We start from the raw sequence: 9,835 nt of genomic DNA, 5'->3' as shown, positions 1-9,835 counted from the left end.
TTTCCTTAATTTTGGTTTTCCATTTATAGTTTAATTCGTCCTGAGATACCATTTATTTGTAAATCGCAATAAAAGACAATTTTCTGACCTTAGCTAGTAACAATTTAGTCCATTTAGAGATCATTGTCGTTCTCAATTATTATAAATATTTGATATCTTCTCAAATCACCATAAAACATAAACATTGGATTACTTTTGCGCCTATTATTTTCCAAGAAAGTTCTTACGATATTTTTGTTGTACAGAGTGAATTTCTGCATCTGCTTGAATACAGTATTTTGGTTTATAGGAGCGTAGTGACACACGGATGTGCTAAAATACAACACAGTTTGCATGAAAATCAATCTACGGGTTTAGCCGTTATAATCATACAGATGATGTGAAATTTAGACATTAATACATAATAATTTTTATGGGGTTTATGTTCAATTTTGCGACGACTGATACGAAGGGTGTTAAAAGTACCAGGATAAGTGTTCTAATAGTTTTATGGTTTATGTTCAATTTTGCGACGACTGATACGAAGGGTGTTAAAAGTACCAGGATAAGTGTTCTAATAGTTTTATGGTTTATGTTCAATTTTGCGACGACTGATACGAAGGGTGTTAAAAGTACCAGGATAAGTGTTCTAATAGTTTTATGGTTTATGTTCAATTTTGCGACGACTGATACGAAGGGTGTTAAAAAGTACCAGGAAAAGTGTTCTAATAGTTTTATTTCTGGTCCTGTTTTGCAAAAAATTGAAAATAAGATAGATAAGAACATACTAGATGTAAATATTTAAATTACATTTTTCAGAACATGTCCATTATCTTTTTGTCGTCTCTAAGACAACGTCACTACCACTTAGGCAACCCAACGTCATTATGACGCTGTCATATCACCTTTAAATGATCAATACAACCCGTGATTAACAGTGGTACAATGTTTCTCGTCATTAAAAGCATTTTCTACACCATCCTTCTGTTCATTTCCTGATTTTTGAAGGTACATAAGAAATGAGTGCATTAAAATTTTCTCCTGGTATTTATTGAAGATACCTCGTATAACATTTGTGTATTCAAGTGCATAGCATTACATTGGTTCACCTTGAAATATCATACGAAAAATCAAACTTATTATCATTAAAACGTTAGAATATGACCTGGAGTAAAAGGGATAGGCAGTATTCACACGGTCGGTTTAAAGATAAAACTTACATGCCTATGAGAAATAGCTGATATCATTTAGGTATTCAGGCACGTAGCAAGACAGTGGTGTACCTTGAGTTGTTTTTGCATCATGAATACGTATTTTGAGAACAAACTAAAGTTATAGTAATAAGGTGAACAATTACATACCTGCACTGTACATATAGATATTCATAAAAAAACATTCTGCCTTTACTTGTTTATTTAAGCTCTTAGCAACATAGGGTTCCACCTTGAAGTATTTTGAATCAAAGGAATAAACAATCATAAAAAAGCATTTTTTTTTTATTAACTAAATCATGATATTAAACCATTCCTGTATATACTTTACATCTAGTGGAATAGAATATTCATTCAGGTGCGTAGCAACACAGACATGTATCTGAAAAATATTCGAAATGAATTTCGCATCGACAGTGTATTCGGGCGTGTAGACTCACAGGGGTGTACCTTAAAATAAACAAGTTTCAAGAAAGTAAAGTTATAAATAAGAATAAGCCATCAATATGTAAATGGTAAGAGATAAATTCGGAATCTACTGCTATATAAGACTAGCAGCACATTTAAAACGTAAGGAAATTACTAATACAGTCACACGGGTAGAGTAAATTTAAGATATATCCTGCATTGTACGTATAGATGTTCAGAAATAAATTCAATATCAACTGTTTATTTAAGCGTGCAACCGCACAAGGGTGTACTTTAAAATAATATCATTTCAACAAAATCAAATAACTGTAAAAATTAAAGTAACCCACACCTCTTGGTGTCAGATTTTAAACAAGAAGGCCAAGATGGCCCTAGGTCGCTCACCTGAGAAACACACCATAACAGTGTAAAGACGTTTCACCTAATGATTTCGTGGAAAAAAATATTCTGACCAATTATCATTAAAATTGGAGCGAAAATCTTAAGTATAAACAAGTATTTTCTTTGATCTGAACTAGTGACTTAGTTTTTGATCCCAGATGACCCATATTCAAACTTGACCTAGATTTCATCAAGGCTATCATTCTGACCAAATTTCATGAAGATCAATTGAAAAATACAGCCTCTATGGCATACACAAGGTTTTTTTTATTTGACCTAGTGACCTAGTTTTTGACCCCAGACTATCCATATTCGAACTTGACCTAGATTTTATCAAGGCAACAAATCTGACCAAATTTTATGAAAATCCAGTGTAAAATGCAGTCCCTATTGCATACACAAGGATTTTACTTGATTTGATCTAGTGACCTAGTTTTTAAACTCAGATGACCCATATTCAAATTTGACCTAGATTTCATCAAGGCTATCATTCTGACAAAATTCCATGAAGATCAGTTGAAAAATAAAGCCTCTACCGCATACACGAGGTTTTTCTTTGATTTAACCTAGTGACCTACTTTTTGAACTTAGATGATCCATATTCCAAATCTACCTAGATTCCATCAAAGAAATTATTCTGACTTAATTTCAGGAGGATCAATTGAAAAATACAGCCTCTATTGCATACACAATGTTTTCCTTTGATTTGATTTAGTGACCTACTTTTTGACCTCGGATAACCCATATTCAAACTTGACCTAGATTTCACCAAGGCATTCATTCTGACTAAAATTTATGAAGATTAATTGAAAAATACACCCTCTATCGCATACACAAGGTTATTCTTAGATTTGGCCTAGTGACCAAGTTTTTAACCCAAGACGATCCATTTTCAAATTCGACTTAGATTTGATCAAGGTTATTATTCTGACCAGAATTCATGAAGACTTATTGAAAAATACACCCTCTATCGCATACACAAGGGTTTTCTTTGATTTGACCTAGTGACCTAGTTTTTGACCCCAGATGACCCATTTTCAAACCTAGATTTTATCAAAGTAATCATTCTGACTAAACTTCATGAAGATCAATCGAAAAATACAGCCTCTATCGCATACACAAGGTTTTTCTTTGATCTGACCTAGTGACCTAGTTTCTGATCCAAGATGACCCGTTTTCAAACTAGGCCAAGATTTTGTCAAGATAATCATTCTGACCAAATTTCATGAAGATCAGTTGAAAAATACAGCCTATATCGCATACACAAGCTAAATGTTGACGAACAGACGACTGACAGACGCCGGACATAGAGCGATCACAAAAACTCACCTGAGCATTGCTCAGGTGAGCTAAAAATCAAACGTTTGCTTTATTTACCTATATGCTGCATATTCGATGTTCTTACAATGTATTTTCATCAAATTCTGATAACGGTTTCACGGTTTATAAAAAAAAAAACGGAATTCCCGTCAACAAGCATCACGTGATTTTCAAATGAGCGCACACGTATAGGTATCGCACACTATTGTGACGTTTTCAAAATAAAAACAAAAAACAATAACATAAAATGAAGTCAGTACACTTAGTACGTTAACGATGAGGTCAGTGATTTCTCGTTCGCCTAGTTCGGTTACAGTGTTCATATTATACTTTTTCGTCGTGAGTTCGATTCCCAGACCCGTTAAATTTTGTCTTTATTTTTGTCTTCACTACAACTCAATGAAGACAAAACGCGTTAGTAAATCTAGTTCTAACATGTTCACTAAAATTATATGTCACAACTGACACGTGATTATGTCTAATTACACTCCATCTTTAATATGATCTAATATTTTTAAGCTTTCCTGCGACATTTTTAAACCTGCACGGGTTCGTTTTATAACAATCTTTCACTTCACTTTAATACAAGCATTGCCCGGGTTTATAAATCTAACAAGAAAGCTTATAGAAACACATGAGAATTAATTGTTTTTCTTATTTTTCCATTCCAAATTGTAAAACATTTTTAAGGACGGAGGTAAACCTTAGAGTTTATCTTACAAAATATATTCAAAACATTTCTGTACATTGATTGTGTACAATGTACATGTATTGAAATACAAGAGCTGTGGGAGAATAGCAGCGCTCGACTATTCAACAGCCTTGTCATTAAAGAAAGTTAGTTGAATGAACACTGATGCTGAAAACGGGGAATAATTTGTAAAAATGCAGAACAGAACTATCGAACCTGATCAGTGCATGTCAGACCATCACAGTGTTTAAAAGTTTAATCCATTTCCATGAATTCTGAGATACCGGCTTGCACACAAATACGTAACCAATAATTGCAAAGTAGAAAAAAGGGCACTATAAGGAAAATGTGCAATGCATGTCATATCATCTCAGTACACAAGTGTGTGAACCATTTTATTTTTATATTTTCAGTAACATGATCTTGTTTTTGACCTAGAATATAACTAAAAGCAACTTCTTCAATTCCAGTTTGAGCGGCTACAATACTCTTTTCTTGACTTAGTTACTGAGCACAAGCATTTTTTTACTTTTAGTAACAACAACCTTGACCGCCCCAGTGACCAGAACGCATACCTCAGTCTCAAAGTAAGCTACATATGTATTAAGCTTGGTTGCAGTATCCCTTAGCAAAACTTTACTTATAGATAACATTTGCCAAAAATATCTTACACAGTAAACATTATGTAGCCATAACTGTTTAAGTGAATCTTGTAGGGCCACATTGACTACCTTGGCCACATTTTGGCCACTTTTCAAGGTTAAACCCGAACAGTTCTGTAATAAGACTCATGTTTTATCGTGTGAGGCAGACAATGGAATAAGAAGTGTTTTAATGATAACCTCATCTCTGTAGCATTTTATATGATGCAGTGTTCTCAAAAAGTTGTAAAAGTGTCCTTTTCCATGGCCGACATTACAGAGATATTTGAGAAAAAGGCTCACATCTCAGCTGAATGAACACGTGCAGATGCACCCACCACATTCATTCCATTATAGAAATTCCTCACAAGATGCAAATGGATTTATCTGAGGAAACGAATTTGTAAATAGAAATTTCCAAGATGTTAGGGTCGTAACCTTTATGGTAGCCGAGAAATAGATACGTATTTTTTCACAGATGATGGACAGTGTACTTGAAATGTGTTACTCACGTATTCTCTTTCAGGTGATTTCGATTGATTATTTCAAAGTGTGCATTAATTACTTTATTTGTTTACTTTCAGTTCATCCTTCACAGAGTCGTGTGAAACAACAAAACGTACGTGGGATATTGCTTGTTGCTCCAGTTCTACAGAAGGAAAAGAGAAACAATGAAATCTTACAAAGTCTATGTATAGTCCAAGAAGGAAAGTTTTTGAAAAGTTTTGAAATAATTGAAAAATGTTCAAAGTTATATTATTATTTATTGCTGGATGTGAACTTCGTGTTTATTAGTTAACAAAGATTAAAGGAAATGGAGGTACGAGTAAAGACAATATGAAACATTCGAGGATCAAGATTTTCTGTTTAGACTTAGTATCAAAGTTGACGTTCCTTTCTGGTCTCAGTTAGACGTCATGTTTTAAAACAAGACAACAAACCGTTATATCATAAACGATTTGAACGTTTATTGCACGGATATGACAACTGACACAGTCAACGTACAGAGTACTTCCGTTTATGAAGATTACTATAACTTCGACTATGGAGACGAATACATGTACCCCGGTTACCAATTTGAAAGGCCGGTCTATTTGTATCTTTGGGAAATTTTGGTAATCGTAACTTTCATTCAAAACCTTCTGATTTTATCAGTGTTTATGCGCAGAAAGATGCGCAATCCAACAAACATAATTTTCTCTGCGATAGCTATTTCCGATTCTCTGACTGGACTGGTAACTCTGCCAACTTACATCATGGTGTTCCAGAGGTACGATCCATTACCAGTCTCTTACTATGAGGATAATTTTGCGAACGTGTCTGAAAAAGTATATTACGAGCAGAATAGACTTTTGAACAATAATCTGTATTCCAATAACTCAGCTTTTAACAACTCGGTTTACAATAATACCGTCTCTGTTTATTCAAGTGAAAATCCAAATAGTTTTTTTTTAACGACAACGTTCAGTTCTAGTTCAGTAGTCAATGCTTTAGAAACATCGTCATCAGCAGTGTACCATTCAGCAACACATTCGCCATTGGACGGATATAACCTCAGTAAAAATCTTTGTCGTGGATTTATGATCTCAAAATACTTTTTTTCGAAATCATTCCATACTATCTCAATATTTCTGACATTGTTCCTTGAAATACAAAGATACGTGTCCATGGCATATCCTTATAGATATGAAACGTGTTGTAATAAATCTAGGATTGTGAAAATATATTGTATATCTGCATTCGTTTTGTGTCCATTTCTCCACTCGTATCATTTGGGAAGCGAAAAGGCAATAGGAGGAATGTGTCAATGGGAACTTCGTGGAAATGGCTGCCGAAAAGACTGTATATATTTATGGATAGCATTTGTAGTGCGACATTTCATTCCATGTGTAATACTTGTGATATTTACACTATTGTTTATACATCAGCTGAGAAAAGGAGAGAAAAGCTTTCGACGAATGGACAGTAACTCGTCACAGTATTCCAGAAGGGTCCATGAAATCGGCGTTTTACTTTTATAGTAACTGCTGTTGTTGTGGTTCGATTAATTCCGAAATACCATATAGCATTTTTCTGTTATTTAATAGCATTGACGTGACAGTTAATATGGGGAAAGACATAGATCTTGAGACGAACAGAATTTTTCATATGTGCTACGAATTATGTCTGATATGTTCGTTTCTAGCTAACTTCTATATATATTTAGTTTTCAATAAGTCGTTTCGAAAACGCCTGTATCGAACATTTATTGAACCTGTCAGGAAACAATTTGGTGTTTCATTAAGGCTGCACGAGTTTCAATCATCGCAACCTACCAGAAAACTTACTATTAAATTGACAGGTTCAGTTAAACCTGGAGAAGAGATTGAAATGAAAACTATTCATTCCGAATTTTCTGACAAACTTGTCAAAATCGGAACGAAGTGAAGGGACAGATGCTGCAAAATTCAGAATATCGTTAAATGTATTCGTATCTTAATGAAAATAACTGATTTCTGTTTACTTAGTAAAAGGTATTAGTTCTACTTCTTTTCACGTGATTGTAATATAAACCATGAAGAAGTTACTTACATGTATTATTGTTCATTTTGAGACTGAAAATATTTTCGACCCACGTCTTTTTGTTTAAAATAATTCATAAATAACCCTGACATTGTAAAGAACATTTTTGTTTTCAAAAGTAGATGGTGTTAAGATAAGGATAAATACAGCTGAGATGACACCTCCTTAAAAGTATCAAATTTACATTCATGTTCATGTTAGTCACTGTATTATTATTACTATTATACCAGATTTATATAGCGCCCTTTTCACGTTCAAAGGCGCTTTACATAGTTCAAATGCAGCCACACAGGGCGCATAATTCATCCTCTACTAGTACAGACACAGAGCGATCTGACCAGAGGGACAGAGTGAGACAAAGCCCCCACGACAGAGAGATCAGAAATCAGATACAGGCTTGTCCGGCTAACTTAGCCTAGCTCGTTGCGAATAGACAGCCTGGTTCTTTAACGTGACCAGTGTATAGCACTGATACACGCAAGGATTGCCTAGGTTCCTGACCAGTACACCTCTAGTTGGGTGGGAAACACTGAAAAGCGTTTCTGAAAATTCCCGAGTAGCTGCCGGGGATCGAACCCCCGACCTCAGGATTGGAAGGCCAGTGTGCAAACCACTGAGCTATCCGTCCACCTACTGTATATGAGCTTCATTCGATTACATTAATACATAGGCGTATCATTATAATACTATACTGACGCAAGACACAAACTTTCATTTTATTTCTTTTAGGGAGTAAACAGATATACAAATTTGATTTAGGATATTTGTCTGTCAACATGATGCAGCGTGTTTCGTCACATTCATAGATGTATGGCACATTAAATGACTTAGGTGTCAAAACTGAAATTTACAGTTTTAGAATTGTCAGTTGTCTGTGTTATTTTCTTAATTTGTTTACTGTAATTGTGTTTGAATTTCTGTAATTTGTGCCCACCTCTCCTATGAATCGGTAATTCTTGACCACATCGAGAGGACGTAACGTCGAGTGGCCTTATCTGGAAGAGCATTTTATTCACAGACAAGTTCATGAATGTTGTTGATAAAATGATTTGTTTTTGCCCATTGTTGAAGAAGGTCCCATAATATGTGCTCGATTGGATATACATCCGCTTAGAGAGCCGACCACTAAATCCTGTTATCGGTATGCACGTTGAGATTAAATTGCACCTTTCGAGCAGTACGTGGTCTTATGTTAACATGCATCAGCTCTCTGGGATGAATGATGATGTAGAAGCAGAACCACCGCTCGAAGGAGGACCACCACTAACGTTTAGTATTTAGATTATAAGGAATGACTTTCAAGTCTGTTTTTTAATCACCATTATCCCGAACGCATCCGTAACAGTGCCCCTTACCAAATTGAGCCTGCTACAGCAAAACGTTCGCTTTGCCGGTGGAAAAAACGTACTCTACGATTAGCAATGCTGAGACTGAATCGAAACTCACTAAACAACATTTGCCTATTGGGTACAAGTCCAATGTAAATGACGTTTACGAATATTAAAAACATTACCTACGTAGGACCGCCTGACCCTTCTTGTGTTTGCACAAACGGTTGAGAACGGTTTGTCTAGATACGCAACACGGAATTGCAGTACTGATAGCGGTCTTAAACTTGTTACGTACATGCGTTAAAGTCATTTTCCGGTCTTGACGAGCAGTTGTTACCTTTGGATTGACTGATCGTCTCAGACGCCTCCATATCGGTGAAAATGCTGTTAAATTTGCAGATTGGTAATTCATATGGAATGACAGTTTAACTGTATGTAACTTACGCCCGAAGTAAGAAGCATATGAGCTTTATTTCAGCAGATCGTGTGAAACGGGTCAATCGGTTTACCCGTGCAAAACCTTGCGTAACACCATTCCGTCAATTTGAATGATAAATATCAGATTAATTTGCAAGAGGAATAAGTGCAATACGCGCGCAAGTATGCGTACACTTATATTTGAAAATTTCACTCAGTTATTCCAAGTATTTAAACGTATTTCGTCAGTACAGGTGTGAAAATTTTAACCATTATGTTTGAGATAACTTGTAGAATTGTAACGTCTTTAAGAAGTTAATACTTCAATTAAGAAATAATATGTTACACAGTAGCAGAACCATTGTTTTAACATAGCGCAACAATACGAAGAGGTTGTATGTTTGCGGCGGAATACCTTCAAGAGGGCGAAGCCCGAGTGAATGCGGCGCATGAACGATTCGTATTGTTGAGATATTTTAAAACATGGTTCTTCTAATATCAATTCGATTCTAATATACAAACATGTCTTGTTAAATGAAATGGGGAAGCACTATTTCATGACGCATGTATGGCTAAAAATAGGGTAGATCAACGTGACGTCAACGCGTAACTCTGTTTTAACAGTGAGTATCACTTCCTGCGGAGTATCTTAGAAGTGCGTAGATGTCTAATGAGCTATTTGTTGCATATAATAACCTATACAATATGTATTAATTAAGAGTAACACCATTCCGATTCTGAAAAGTCGTATTTTATAAAATAGTAGATCAAATTAAAGCAGTCTTCTCGACACCCGAATGGCGACAAATGATATGTCGACTTGACGTCTGATTTCCGTGTTTTAACGGAAATACGCGAGAATTTTTCATATTT

At 35.2% G+C, this 9,835-nt stretch overlaps 1 protein-coding gene across 1 annotated transcript; it reads left to right on the top strand.

The window, feature by feature from the left end:
* Nucleotides 1-667: 667 nt before the first annotated feature.
* On the top strand, nucleotides 668-8,081 carry LOC128552312 (uncharacterized). Its single transcript, XM_053533345.1, has 2 exons — nucleotides 668-4,598; nucleotides 5,237-8,081. The coding sequence occupies exon 2, from the start codon at nucleotides 5,633-5,635 to the stop codon at nucleotides 6,671-6,673; it is 1,041 nt and encodes a 346-aa protein (XP_053389320.1). The 5' UTR covers nucleotides 668-4,598; nucleotides 5,237-5,632; the 3' UTR covers nucleotides 6,674-8,081.
* The last annotated feature ends 1,754 nt before the right edge of the window (nucleotides 8,082-9,835 follow it).

The sequence above is a fragment of the Mercenaria mercenaria genome, unplaced genomic scaffold (assembly GCF_021730395.1).
Source record: "Mercenaria mercenaria strain notata unplaced genomic scaffold, MADL_Memer_1 contig_2261, whole genome shotgun sequence".
Taxonomy (NCBI): domain Eukaryota; kingdom Metazoa; phylum Mollusca; class Bivalvia; order Venerida; family Veneridae; genus Mercenaria; species Mercenaria mercenaria.
Note: the sequence above shows the minus strand (reverse complement) of the source record. Positions and strands in the feature narration are given on the sequence as shown.